Below are 14851 nucleotides of genomic sequence, written 5' to 3' on the forward strand. Positions count from 1 at the left end.
GATAGCATTATCCCTTTAAAATGATAACATTATCCCAGATCTAACAAACGCATTGTGATGTCTCAGATGTCTCCATTTTGCCAGCTAACTTTTAACCCACGGATAATTTCTTCAGAAGAAATTACTTCTTTCTCTTTCAGCCATCCCAGGTACATAACTTCCCAGACAGGGAATGCCCCTGTAGCAGACACTGGGTTCTCACCAACATCCACAGCTTTCTTTTCCAACCAAGCACAACTTTTTTTTTTTTTTTTTTTTTTAGTAAGAGGTATCACCATCTGATAAGCCCAACCTGATTCGAGGCTGCACCACCCTCCTCCTCCTGGCCACATGCTTCAGAAAGCAGGCCCTGAGAAGTCTGAGCCTGTGGAGGCAGTACCATTCCCCTTGCCAAGGCTTGCTTTAGCTAGAAGCATCTGATACTTCTATCCAGTGACACCTGAGGGGTCTTATGCTGGTGGGCTTTGAGAAACGTTTCTTCACTCTTAAAAGGAGATACACAGGAAGAGACTATCTCTTCCTCCTCTGGACATTATCGTATCAGAGCATGTCCCCTGGAGCTGCAGCAGCAATTCCACAACCACTAGGGGAGTGCGCCCAAGGCAGGCAGGGTAGAAAGGCAGTGGGGACAGCTCAATTAAGCAACCTTTTAGGTGCCCCACTCCACACACGAAGTAGTTTTTTTCTGGACCACAATCTTATCCCCATCACACTGGTCACTGGCCACTGATTGAGTATCTGGTGCTGGCAGCCTTCTCTCTTCCAAATAATCCCACACCTTGATTTTGATAAAAATCTCTACAGGGAACCGTAACTTCTTTTCTTAAAACTTTAGGTCAGAATACAAAAATGAACAACTTACTACTAAAAAAAGAGAACTTGAACATAATATAAAAAGACACAAAAGAGCTGGGCCTGCGGTGGCTCATGCCTGTAATCCCAGCATTTTGGGAGGCTGAGGCGGCTGGATCGCTTGAGGTCAGGAGTTTGAGACCAGCCTGGCCAACATGGTGAAACCCTGTCTTTACCAAAAATATAAAAATTAGCTGGGCATGATGGCGCACACCTGTACTTCCAGTTACTCAGGAAGATGAGGCACGAGAATCACTTGAACCCAGGAGGCAGAAGTTGCAGTGAGCCAAGATGGCACCACTGCACTCCAGCCTGGATGACAGAGTGAGACACAGTCTCAAAACAAACAAACAGAAAGGCCCAAAAAGTTTTTAAAAATCAGTGAATGTCATTTGAATGATGCGAAAGAAAAAATAAATCAATGGAAAATGTAAAACATCAAAGTCCCCTATAATTACATACTTCAAAGGGTCACTGTTAACCATATGGTTGACATTGGTTCATAATATATCAGAACTTGTATGAAATTAGTTCCTTTTAAGGGAAACACTTATACCAGATTTTGGTAATGGGAAAGACAGGTAGACATGAGTAAAAAGAAATCTGCACCCAAAAGGGAAACATGAACCACGCTGACAGGACAGAGCAGTAGGCTTAGATAGGATGGGCAGACCCCTTCCCCTGGTCGAGCTGTGTGATGTTCAACCCTTGGCCTCTACCAACTCCCTTTTTAGGTAGGGATAATACCAAATTCGCCAGACTGTTAGGGACTTATGTAGATAAATTACCCAAAGAGTTTGTTATGTTTTTCTCTCCTTGTACATTAGAATCATCCGGGGAGCTTTTGAAACTGAGCATCCCAGAGGTACTCAACGACAATCTCTGGGGTTAGGGCCTAGAAATCATACACAAGTGCGTTCCGCAAAGTAAAAAGCACTATCCACATTTGTGTTTACCACTGTACTGTTTACTAGCACAGAACCATGTAACAGGGGTTTAATAAATACTAGTAGGATGAATTACAAATGAAAAGTCAGCTAATTCATCTTCATCTTTAAAAAAATAGGTTAGTTATGTTTTAAAAGATCTCATTTTGAAAAAAAGATCTTGGCCGAGTGTGGTAGTATGCACTGTACTCCTAGCTACTCGGGAGGCTGAGGCAGGAAGATCACTCGAGCCCAGGAGTTTGAGGCCGCAGTGAGCCATGGCTGTGCCACTGCACTCCAGCCTCGCTAAGAGACCCTGTCTCAAAAAATAAAAAATAAAAATAAAGACTTCATGATGCTTATGTACGAAAACTTCCCTCAGCAAAAGCAATTATTAGTTGTACTTGACACAAAGGACTGGAACTCATTTCTACTTCAATGTGCCTACACAGTCCACTTTCCATCTTAGGCCATAAATCAAGGTACAATACACAAAATTTAATTAAGCTTCAAGGTAATCTAGTTTATCTCACTCAAAATCAACCCACGAAAATTGAATTACAGGCAATTTAGAATTCTCTCTCAACTAGCCCCTCCATGGAAACTACAATTACTGTACAAAGATTTACCCCTACTTTTTGTCACACGGAAAACATTATTTTCTTTGAGTAGTTCATGTTAGCATAATTCGAAATAATAATTGTTAGGTGCTGGCTTCAATATGCAGTATGTGTCATTTTTATAAAATTTATGTACATGATGTATCTATTAATAGAAGGGTATACAACATTACAGTAAGGTTTCCCTGGGTAATACGATTTTAGGTCATTTTTCATTTCTTATTGGTTATCTGTACTTTTAAATTTCTTAGAATGAATATGTACTACCTATAGAATTCTTCTTCTGTTATTTTAGAAAGAAAATCCAAAAGCCTGAGAATTTAGTAAGGGTAAACAGAATTAATTAAACAATCTTGAAAGGGGCCAGGTGTGGAGGCTCACGCCTGTAATCCCAGCACTTTGGAAGGCCAAGGCGGGCAGATCACAAGGTCAGAAGTTTGGAACCAGCCTGGCCAATATGGTGAAACCCTGTCTCTACCAAAAATATAGAAATGAGCCAGGCATGGTGGTGGACTCCTGTAGTCCCAGCTACTCTGGAGGCTGAGGCGGGAGAGTCACTTGAACCTGAAAAACGGAGGTCGCAGTAAGCCGAGATCATGCCAGTGTACTCCAGCCTGGGCGACAGAGTGAGACTCCATCTCAAAAAAGAAAAACAAAACAACAACAACAAAAAGACGTGTTTTCAAATGCTATAAAGAACATGATTGGGTCAACAAACTAACTAGAAAACCGACAGCAGATAAGATCCAAGTATTGTATCAATGTTAAATTTCATTAGGTTGATGACTGTACTAAGCCTATGGAAGACAATGTCTTTGGCTCTTAGAAAATATATACTGAAGTTCTCAGGGGTGAAGGGGATGGGGGATGACGTATGCAACTTACTCTCAAATAATTTGGCAAAAAATGCAATAATAAAGCAAATGTGACTAGAAGAAATGTTAACAATTGGTGAACCTGAGTAAAGTGTATGAAAATTGTACAATTTTTGCATTTTTTTATAAGATTAAAGTTATTTCCTTTTTTTTGTTCATGTTTGTTTTCTTTTGAGACAGTCTCGCTCTGTTGCCCAGGCTGGAGTGCAGCGGCGTGATCTCGGCTCACTGTAACCTCCACCTCCCACATTCTCCTGCCTCAGCCTCCTGAGTAGCTGGGATTACAGGCGTGCATCACCACGCCCAGCTAATTTTTGTATTTTTAGTAGAGACGGAGTTTCACCATGTTGCTCAGGCTGGTCTCGAACTCCTGACCTCGTGATGCACCCACCTCGGCCTCCCAAAGTGCTAGGATTACAGGAGTGAGCCACCGCGCCTGGTAATTCAAGTTATTTCTAAGTAAAACATTTTTAATTGAAAAAGTTTAAAAATCAACACATTCAAAATTGTTCTAACAAAAATACTTAGCATGTTGGGCCAACTTCTAGCAAGACTTTCTTTGGAAAAATATAGGAACATATTAAAAAATTTTGCTAATAAAAACATATGCAGGACCAACTTAAAGCAAAATTTTAAATCAGCACCATCTAACAGAAATACAATGTGAGCCACATAATAGTATTAAATTTTCTAGGAACCACATTAAAGTTAAAAGAAACAAGTGAAATTAATTTTAATGTTTTATTTAGCCCATGTCTAAAGTATTGTTTCAATTTAGTCAATACAAAAATTGAGATTTTAATTTTTCTGTACTAAATCTTCAAAATTTGGTGTGTATTTTATACTTCCAGTACATCTCAATTCAGAAGCTAAATTTTCTTTTTTTTTTTTTTTTTGAGACGGAGTCTCGCTCTGTCGCCCAGGCTGGAGTGCAGCGGCGCGATCTCGGCTCACTGCAGGCTCCGCCCCCCGGGGTTCACGCCATTCTCCTGCCTCAGCCTCCCGCATAGCTGGGATTACAGGCGCCAGCCACCTCGCCCGGCTAATTTTTTGTATTTTTAGTAGAGACGGGGTTTCACCGTGTTAGCCAGGATGGTCTCGATCTCCTGACCTCGTGATCCGCCCGCCTCGGCCTCCCAAAGTGCTGGGATTACAGGCGTGAGCCACTGCAGAAGCTAAATTTTCATAGGAAATACTTGATCTACATTTAGATTTCATAAAATGTACGGTTTAAAAGTAGATTCGCATAACCAAATTATTTCAGTTTAAGGTTTTCCAACCACTGAATCAGATTTTAAATGTAAACTTAAATTAATTAAAATTAAATAAAATGAAAAATTCACTCCTCAGTCACACTAGTCACCCTACAGACTCAATAACCACATGTTGCTTGTGGCTACACCCTGGGAAAGCCCAGCTTTAGATGGTAAAACAAATTCCCTCTACAAAAGGAGGAACTAATTGATAAAACTTAAGTTTATCGTATTTATCAAAAGATTTTTAAAACATAGTTATGATAAAAATAACGGGCCAGGCGCCGTGGCTCACGCCTGTAATCCCAGAACTTTGGGAGGCCGAGGCAGGCGGATCACCTGAGATCAGGTGTTCCAGACCAGCCTGGCCAACATGGTGAAACCTGTCTCTACTAAAAATATAAAAATTAGCTGGGCGTGGTGGCAGGCGCCTGTAATCCCAGCTACTTGGGAGGCTGAGGCAGGAGAATCGCTTGAACTCGGAAGGCGGAAGTTGCAGTGAGCCCAGAGATCCCATCATTGCACTCCAGCCTGGGACACAGCGAGACCCCGTATCAAAAAAAAAAAAAAAAAAAAGACGATATTCCTATCAGAAGCACACCAAGGTTTCTCTCCAAGGTACAGTTAGACATCTCCCATACCACCTGTCAGAAACACCAACACAGAGCCTCTACTCTGCCTCAGTTGACATCCTTTAATTTGGGTTTGAGTTTCCTGAAAACTGGCAATCAAATGGCCTTCTTTCTTTCCAATGTGACAGAACAAACTCAGGTTCCGGTTCTCAGGAGCCTAGTCATCTACTAGCATAGTATGCGGGGTTTCAGCACAATACTGTCTCAGTCCCAAATGGGAGCATGCACACAGGAGAACTTGTCTCGGATTTAAGAGAGGAAGTGACCCTGAGTCCAGAGGTGAGCTTTTTTTTTTAAACAGGTGTAAGAGATCAATTCAGTCAACACCAAGCAACACTGAAGATTTGCCAATCAATAATTCTGTGCCAAGCAACCTGATCAGGGATTTGGCCAGAATCCCTTTGGCTAATCTCAATCAGGGCCTTCCCAAAGACATCCTGATTTAGGCCATTCTCATCTACATTAAGCTTCGACGGTCCCTTGCCTGACAGCAAATAAACAAAATCAAATTATATTCATATGAGTAAAATTCTGATAGCTTGACAAAAGGCCCCTTGAAAGATCATTTAGTAAGTGTGAGCAAAAATACAGCTCCAAAGAACAGGAGTTACCATAAAACCATTTTTCAGAAACGTTTAATTCCTATTTTCTTCAGCCATACTTTTCAACTGAACAACGCTGTGGTTATCAAATTTAATACACAACAACGAATTCTGATATTATTTTTTCTTGCTACACAAGTATTAACGAATTCTTTAAAACTGCTGAGTCCTCCACTGTGAATTCACTAATGCCTCAAATTATAGCAGTGGGAAGTGGAGTGCGAGTGTGAACGATGGTTTCTGACACCCGACCCACTAGTGAAGTCCCATCTTCCATATGAAAGCCTTTATTTCTTCTCCCCATCTCACTCACCTAGCTGTTTTCATGCGACATCATATCAGGGATCACAGATACAACTCTGACCATTATGTGGACACAATGAAACAATCGCAATCCAAAATCCTCTGTAGATAAACGTTAACTTTCTCCTTAAAGCTGAATTCCTTTCTTACCCTCACAGTCACAAAGCTTTAAACTGGATGAATACAAAGGTTTTAAGCCGTTCTATCAGAGAGGCTTTTTATTAGATTTATTATTACCCGTGGAAATACTTGAACATTCTATATAAGTAAATATATTCTAAACCCGAGGTCTTTAAAAGAAAGCTTACAATTAATGCCCAATCAAATCCAGTCTTCAGGTCTCTCTGAAATTAGCTAAGTACGCAGAAACCAATTGTAATTTTTAAAAGAGCGAAGAGGGAGAAATAAACGACACCAGAACTACACATTCCAGACCAGCAGTTCAAGCACCACTTCGAGAAGGGAAGTAAAGATCAAGCCCGCCGTCTCCCTCGGGCACAGCAGGGCTCCTCCAAGGCTGCCCGCTCCGGCCCGCGCAGCCCCCGCCCCCTCCCGCGGCCTCCCCCATCCCCGGCCCAGCCGCTTCGCCTTTCTCGCAGCGGGGATGCTCAGGGTGCGACCTCGAAGCACAATCACTGCTGGAATTCTGACACCGAAAGAACGATTTTTCCAAGAGTTTACACGCATTCGCGGGCACCTTCCCTACTCACTGAAACCCTCACGAAAGCGGTCAACGCACCCAGAGCGGGTTTCCTCGGTCTACGGACGCAGGCAAACAGCGCCACTTAAAAAATGCGCGTCCGCGCCCCGGCCCCAGGCGGCAGAGGGAGCAGCGGGCGGCCTGGCGCGGGAGCTCCCCCAGGGCTCGCAGCATCCCTGCCGCGCGCGAAAGCCGGGGCCGCGTCCACCTGGCAACAAAGGCGAAGCCCGCCGCTCGCAGGTGGGAGGACCGGAGCCGAGGACCCGGTGCCGCACGAGGGAGCGTACGGGGTCCGCGCGGGGCCGCCCCCGGAGAGAGCCCAGCCGCGGACTCCGGCGGGAGAGGAGCGCCCTGGCATTGTCCCGGGGGAGCGCGGGGCGGGCGCCTGCGGGCACTGGGTCCCCGGAGGAGGTGACGGCGCCGCGGGCGGGTTGGGGGCTGGGGCGGCCGGGGCGGCCGAGGCGGCCGGCCGCCCCCAGTGGCCCCGACGCCTTTCATTTGGCCTCTGCGGTGGCCGAAGCAGCCCGACCTCCAGCGCTAAGCACTGCGCCAAGCAGGGACGGGCGGGGGAGGGCGCGCCAGACCCGCCGCAGCGCCGGACCCCCCGCGCCGCACCCCCGGCCCGCCCTGCCGCGGACCCCGCTGCCCACCCGCAGGCCGCGCTCCTCCGGCGGGCGAAGGAGACGACTCTCCGGCGTTCGCCCAGCCCCACCTCGATGTAGCCGGCCAGCGCCGAGGCAGGCGCCGTGAGCCCCACCAGCAGCAGAAGCAAGAGCCTGCCCGTGGCTGCGGCGGCCGCGGTCCCGGTGGCCGCCATCCCTCGCCGGGTCGCTCTAGCGCGCGGCTCTCAAGCTCACACACCCCAACTCCTCGCTTAGCACACCGCGACCCAGAAGCATCTGAAGCGAGTTCGCCGCCGCCCCGGGGGTTTTACACCAACCGGAACTGACTTCATATTACCACGCCCTCCTTCTGCGGCTCCCAATGCCGGCCCGCAGAACCCCTCAAGACCCCGTCCCCTTGCAGTCCAGACCCAATCAGGGGATGGAAGAGCCTGCTCCTCCCGCCCGGTCCAACCGCGCGCCCCCCTCCCCGCCCCGCCCGGCCCCGCCCCCGGCCGCGGATGGCCCCGCCCCCGCTCCGGACCCCGTGGCCGCCAGGCGCAGGGGCGTGCGCGCGGCGGGTCTGGGGCCGCAGCCCTGCGGGCGCGGGGCTGGCTCTGGCCTCCGCCACCCGGCGCGGTTTTCCGTCCCTGCTGCACTGGTCCGTCAGCCTTCAGCCTCCCGATATGGGCACGCCCCGCTCCCCTGCCCCTGCTGGGCATTCTTCAGACTCCTTTGGGTACCGCCCTCTTTTTGATTCTGGAAATGGTTTTATTAAAAACAGGATGAATTAGGAGTCCGGGACGGTCTGCCAAGGGCCGTCCCCCGAGGCAGGGGGAGGACCACAGGAGGCAGCCATCCTCCTCCCCCGAGCCCTACTGAGGGCGCGCCTCTCCCGCGCTGCTCCGCCCAGGCCTCTCCGCCGGGTCCTGGGCTCTGATCCCGGCCGCCCTCCGCACGCTCGGCCTCCGGTCCTTAGGCCTCTTCCCGACCCTTCCTTCCTGGCGGCTGCCCAGGCAGGGATAGAGACGAGGGGTGCAAGAACCACGCCGGCCTCACAGCCCAGGCCCCCTTCTTCGTGTGTTTTAGGAAGAGATCACGCCGCTTCTTCGGTTGAGACGCACTAGCGGGAGACCTGCTACTCTGCCTTCCTGCTCCGCGGCATTTCCACTTCACTAGAGAAAAACGTCCTGCTGCCCCATTTAGCAATTGGCACAGCCTCGCCACCGCCAGGGCTCCGCTGGCCTTGTTTCCTTTCAGTAGCCTGTGAGTTAGGTACTGCCTTCTGAGAGACCTGGACTAGTCCCTTCAGGTTCAACTAAATGCGTAACACAACCCCTACCCCCAGGACGCTGACAATAGAAAGGAGACTGTCCGCGGAGTGGACGAGTGCGGCTGTAAGAACTCGGGATTTTCCAGCCTTACTCTGCCCCACTCCCCTACATGCCCAGTTCCCTGTGGGTAAACTGGCTCTGCTCGATTCCTCCAAGATGACGCCTTTCCATTTCACAGCCTTTCCTAACACTTTCTGCGCCTGCAATGTCCTCTCCCAACATCTACCTGTTGGAAGCATTTTCACTGTTCCTCGGCTCAGTCGGCTGAAATATCGCTTCTGGTTGCTCGGAGGGATGTTTCCCACTGTGGCACTTGCTCCCTAGTTATTCCATATCTCTCTCAGGCCGCTGACAAGACTTGGGTGTGTCATGCTGCAGTGCCCCTCACAGTGCAGTCCTCGATAAATGTTTGCCCGGTGTCATTGAACCCAGTTATCTTGGGTGCTGATAATAGTTCTGGAACTGGCATGAATTTGGCTCTTGCTATGGACCGAATTTTGTCCCCACCCCTAATGTGTGTGCCGAAGCGCTGAACCCCAGTGTGGTGGTTATTTGTAAATGGGGCCTTTGGGAGGTAATCAGGTTTGGATGAGGTCATGGAGGTAGCAGGTCATGATGGGATTAGTGCCTTTATTAGAAGAGACACCAAAGAGCTTGCTTTTCTCTCACACTCTCTGTCCCCTACCCCCAACCTCAGCCCTCACCTCCCTCCTCCATGTGCGAACACAGCAAGAAGGCCGCCATCTGCAAACCAGGAAGAGGTCCATCACTGAGGGGCCAAAGTGGCACCTTGAGCTTGGACTTCCCAGGCTTCAAGAACTCTGAAAAATAAATCCCTGTTGTTGAAGCCCCGCAGCCTATTATGTTGTTTTGTTGCAGCAGCCGGAGCTGACCGACACAGCCGCATAATCACCGGCACGTTCCTCCATCGCTTGGGACTCTCTTTTCTTCTCTGTCAAATGTGAATATTAAAACCTGTCTCACTTCACCACTTTGTGTGATTGAACTTCAGATGAATGTACAATAGTGAAAAGCATGAAGTGACTTAAATGTAAGGGGTAGGAGGGTAAAGCAATGTATTACCAAGTGCAGGTTCATCTGCAAGTATGTGGGAAAAGTATCAAGTGACTACCTAAATCCCCCTTCTGTTGTTGAGCCTAGGGTAGGACATGTAGCCCCTCTGGGGCCTATTACCTCACCTACAAAATCAGGGCGTTGAACTCAGGGAAAAGCAAGTGAGATATCTAAGTTCAGAGCAGTGGCGTGGATATTCATGCTTTGGAGACTATATCTTCAAGACTAAGCTCTAATATCATGGGATAGTACAAGGAAATACAGGAACATGATTTAGAGGGCCTTCAATCTAAACTTAGGTCTTGAAAGAAGTTTATTTGCATTGTCAAGTTATGGAAGGATCATTACTAAGAGCTGATAGCCCCATTCATCAACATTCTGTACTTTAAAATGTTACAGTCTTTTTATTAAATGACACTGATAGGAGCGTACCTGGTCTTGCAATTCTCAATAATTTTTCATCCCAAATATGCTCATGTCAGTGACCAAGGTTTATGAGTAGTATGTTTTCATTTTATTATCTTTTGTGCATAAAAGCAAAAGGCCCTAAAATAACCTCCTGGCTGGGTGCAGTGGCTCACACCTGTAATCCTAGCACTTTGGGAAGCCGAAGTGGGTGGATCACCTGAAGTCAGGAGTTCCATACCAGCCTGGCCAACATGGTGAAACCCCGTCTCTACTAAAAATACAAGAAAAAAAAAAAAAAAGCTGGGCGTGGTGGCAGGCGTCTGTAGTCCCAGCTACTTGGGAGGCTGAGGCAGGAGAATTGCTTAAGCCCAGGAGGTGTAGGTTGCAGTGAACCGAGATTGTGCCACGGCACTCCAGCCTGGGTAGCAGAGCGAGACTCTGTCTCAAAAAAATAAAATAACATAAAGTAAAAATAACCTCATGTTTCTTCTACCTTTTTTTTTTTTTTTTTTTTTTTTGAGACGGAGTCTCGCTTTGTCGCCCAGGCTGGAGTGCAGTGGTGCAATCTTGGCTCACTGCAAGCTTCGCCTCCCGGGTTCACGCCATTCTCCTGCCTCAGCCTCTCCGAGTAGCTGGGACTACAGGCGCCCGCCACCACGCCCGGCTAATTTTTTGTATTTTTTTAGTAGAGACGGGGTTTCACCGTGGTCTCGATCTCCTGACCTCGTGATCCGCCCGCCTCGGCCTCCCAAAGTGCTGGGATTACAAGCGTGAGCCACCGCGCCCGGCCTTCTTCTACCTTCTTAAGAATCAGACTTTCTCCTAAATCAGCTCTCTTCTGGGCACACTTAAGATGTGTGCCTTTCCTTGTTGAAAAAAAACAAAGTTGATTTTCCTAAATGTCTACTTAACATGAGCAGAACCCTCACATTAATTCGATACTTATCCAGTACCTATTCAGGCTAGGTACACTTGGCTAGGATAATTGCCCCCAAATCAGGATGCTTTTCAAAATCAACTACGAAGTGTATTTTTATTTTATTTTATTTTTGAGACAGTCTCACTCTGTCGCCCAAGCCGGAGTGCAGTGGCATAATCACAGCTCACTGAAGTTTTGACCTCCTGGGATCAGGCAATTCTCCAGCCACATACACCACCACGCCCAGCTAATTTTTTTTTTAACACTATGTTGCCCAAGCTGATGTCAAACTTCGGAACTCAAATGATCCTATTGCCCTGGCCTCCCAAAAGTGTTGGGATTAGAGGCATGAGCCACCGTGCCCAGCCAGGAGTTTATTTTTAAAAGGCACATTTTAAAACCCAATGTCAGAAATTCTAAATCTCTAATGCTAGGGTGACCTAAAGAAATTGGTATACATTTTTCCACCAGGCCCAGCGGCTTATGCCTGTAATCCCAGCACTTTGGGAGGCCGAGGCGGGTGGATTACCTGAGGTCAGGTGTTCGAGACCAGCCTGGCCAACATGATGAAACCCCGTCTCTACTAAAAATAGAAAAATTAGCTGGGCATGGTGGTGGGCGCCTTGAGGCAGGAGAATTGCTTGAACCCGGGAGGTAGAGGTTGCAGTGAGCTGAGATCGTGCCATTGCACTCCACCCTGGGCGACAGAGCGAAACTCTGTCTCAAAAAAAAAAAAGAAAGAAATTGGTATACATTTTTAAAGCTCTCTAGATAATTCTAACCCACTAATATTCATGGGAACTGCTGCTCTGGCATAGTGGTTACTTAATTCTTGAATATCATGGACTGTGAAAAACACTTTTTAAGTGGAATAACAAAGTTACCAGTTGTTGTTTTTTGTTTTCCAAATAATGCATTAAATTAAAACGTAACTGTATTATCACCACCATCTCACTAAAGAAACAGCAGTTAACAACAACAAAGTCAGGATAGTCACCTTTTGAAATTTAAAAATTGAGGCCGTGGGCGGTGGCTCACGCCTATAATCCCAGCACTTTGGGAGGCCAGGCGGGCGGATCATGAGGTCAGGAGATCCAGACCATCCTGGCTAACACAGTGAAACCCCGTCTCTACTAAAAAAAAATACAAAAAAATTTCCTGGGCGTGGTGGCGGGCGCCTGTAGTTCCAGCTACTCGGGAGGCTCAGGCAGGAGAATGGTGTGAACCCGGGAGGTGGAAGTTGCAGTGAGCCGAGATCGCGCCACTGCACTCCAGCCTGGGCGCCAGAGCTAGACTCCGTCTCAAAAATAATAATAATAATAATAATAATAAAATAAATTTAAAAATTGGATAACATAACTTTTTGGCAACTTAATACATTGCCTTTGTTGTTGTTTTTTTAATGGCAAATCAGAATGGTGAATACTTTATAATGGAATGGCCCTGATTTAATGTATGTGTTAGAACCCTTGTGGTATGGGAAATAAATATGAATCAATTCTATGCCTTGGCCTATAGCTGATAGCCTTTAAATATCTCCTTCCTTCTACCCAGATTGCCTTTCCCCCTCATCCACAGCTGACTCAGTATTTAAGACTTGGTTCAAGTGTCACCTGCTCAAGGAAGTTTTCTGCTCCTCCTTTTCTTCTTCAAAGCTGAGTTTGGTGCACCTCCTTTTTGCTCCCCGTAACATTCTGTATGTACACACCTCTGTCATACTATGTGTAAACTAAGCATTAGTTATTTCTTTTCTTTTCAGTTTCCTTAATTATACCACGAGTCCCTTGAGGGGAAGAACCATGTCTGTACCTCCGCAATCTAGCATAGTGGTTATGCTTAATAGATGTTCAAAAAATACTTGCTGAATGAATGCAGAACTAAGTAAGTTTTACAGTCTGTCAGAGAAGCTAAAACCTGGGTGTGCATAAGCATAGCAATAGGTGGAAAGTCATAAATGGCTTAAGAGAAGTGAATTTTTGTAAGAAGAGCAGAGGAAGTTGGTTACAGCTGTGTGAGGACACCAGGAGAGGCTCATAGAGAAGAGGCTATCTGAGGTTTCCTGGGAATATATACAGGATGTGCTCATGCAGTGTCACGAGAGGACAAGAAGCATGGAAGGAACAATGCAAGCAAAGGCTTAGCACTGGAAAAACATGATGGAAGAGAATATGCCAGTCATATTTCACTTAATTGGAGCCCAGGGTTTGTAATACATAATTAAGGCAGGATGGTTGGTGGGTTTACAGAAAAGATACTGAGGAGCCATAGAAACCTTTGGACAAGAACATAATTAGAGTTGGCTTTTAGGCAAAAAACGAGTGTGAGAGCTACATGAGGGATGCGGCACAGCCTGGAGTCCAGGAGGCAGCTAGGAGCCCACTGTGATCTTGGGGAAAGAGAAAATGTGGGCAGAACTAAGGGAGATGGAGTGGAATTAGAAAGGAGATGGTCATAAAAGGTAAAGTCTATGGTCTTGGCCAGTCACTGGATGGGGGAGTCAGTGGCATAGAGTCAAGGAGAAGGAAGGAGGGATAAAGAGAACTTTAACCTCTGAACATGGGCCTGGGAGAATATGGTGATGATGATGTCATTGGCAGAAATAGGGAAAACAAGAAGATTATGGGGATGAGAGGGAGGTGGAGATGTGAAATGCCAGAATTAGAATTTTAGAAGTTACCTTCCAAAAGGCTATTAGTTAAATGTATGAGCTAGCCAACAGGCAATGCAATAAGAGAGGTAGAAAGAAACCAGAAGGATGTATTACTGTTCTGTTCAACCAGTGTTTGTCACCACAGCATAGAGTTGGAAACGAGAAAAGGCCAAACAGGATGAGGACTAAGAAAGAACCACTGAACTCGGAGATCATTGAACTTTGTCGTTGGTCATTTCTTTGAGAGAGTAAAAGCTATTTGCAGGATGTAAAGGTTTAAGTGGCTTGGAGGAAGGAGAGCTAACAAGTACGGTCTTGTCTCTTCCCAGAAGTTCCCCGTTGAAAGAGCAAAAACTAGCAGAATAGCTCTTGTAGGGTATGGGTGGAGAACTTGGTTGTTGTTCCTGTTTGTCACTGATAAGCAGGCACTGGTGGAAGGGAAAAAATTGAAAATGAAAGAGACACAGTTGAGATTTATAAAATGTGTATTAACCCCATTTTACAGATGAGGAAACTGAGGCTCAAAGAGGTTAAATAACTTGTCAATAGCCAAAACCAGTACTAGCAGAGAAGGAAACTGAATCCTGGTTTTACTGACTTAGAAATATATGGTCTCCTGATCACATCATGCTCACCAACTCCCCACCAAATATCGGAAAATATTAGTCTGATACAGCCCTCAATGGATACGTGAAAATGTATCAATGGCTTGTCATTCCTTTTGCTTACATTTTCAGGCTGTGTGATAGTCTGTAAAGTCACATGCTTAATAATAAACAGAAGAGTCCTTATAAAAATGTGACTCAAGAGGAGTCAAAAGTGTATTTAGCTGTTGCATTTTTCTCTCCTACTTAGAACACTTTAAAAAAATCAGCCTCAGGTTGAATTATTTTTTATGTTTTTTTCTTCCCTTTTGTTTTGTTTTTGAGACAGGGTCTCACTCTGTTACCCAGGCTGGAGTGCAGCAGCACAATCATGGCTCACTGCAGCCTCTATTGTAGCAGGCAAAGGTGATCTTCCCACCTCAGTCTCCCAGGTAGCTGGGACTACAGGCATGTGCCACCACACCCTGCTAGTTTTTATATTTTTTATAGAGAAGGG

At 46.5% G+C, this 14851-nt stretch overlaps 1 protein-coding gene across 4 annotated transcripts in view; it reads right to left on the minus strand.

Annotated features, from left to right (window-relative positions):
* The window catches only part of APLP2 (amyloid beta precursor like protein 2), a 68652-nt gene extending 60915 nt beyond the window's left edge, over window positions 1-7737 (minus strand). For all 4 annotated transcript variants that reach the window (XM_030794577.1, XM_030794576.1, XM_030794579.1 and 1 more), the window contains exon 1: window positions 7476-7737. In XM_030794577.1, the coding sequence (XP_030650437.1) occupies window positions 7476-7580 (105 nt within the window). In that variant the 5' untranslated portion in view covers window positions 7581-7737. The remainder of the gene's footprint in view (window positions 1-7475) is intronic.
* Window positions 7738-14851: the final 7114 nt, after the last annotated feature.

Source organism: Nomascus leucogenys, chromosome 15, assembly GCF_006542625.1.
Source record: "Nomascus leucogenys isolate Asia chromosome 15, Asia_NLE_v1, whole genome shotgun sequence".
Lineage (NCBI taxonomy): Eukaryota > Metazoa > Chordata > Mammalia > Primates > Hylobatidae > Nomascus > Nomascus leucogenys.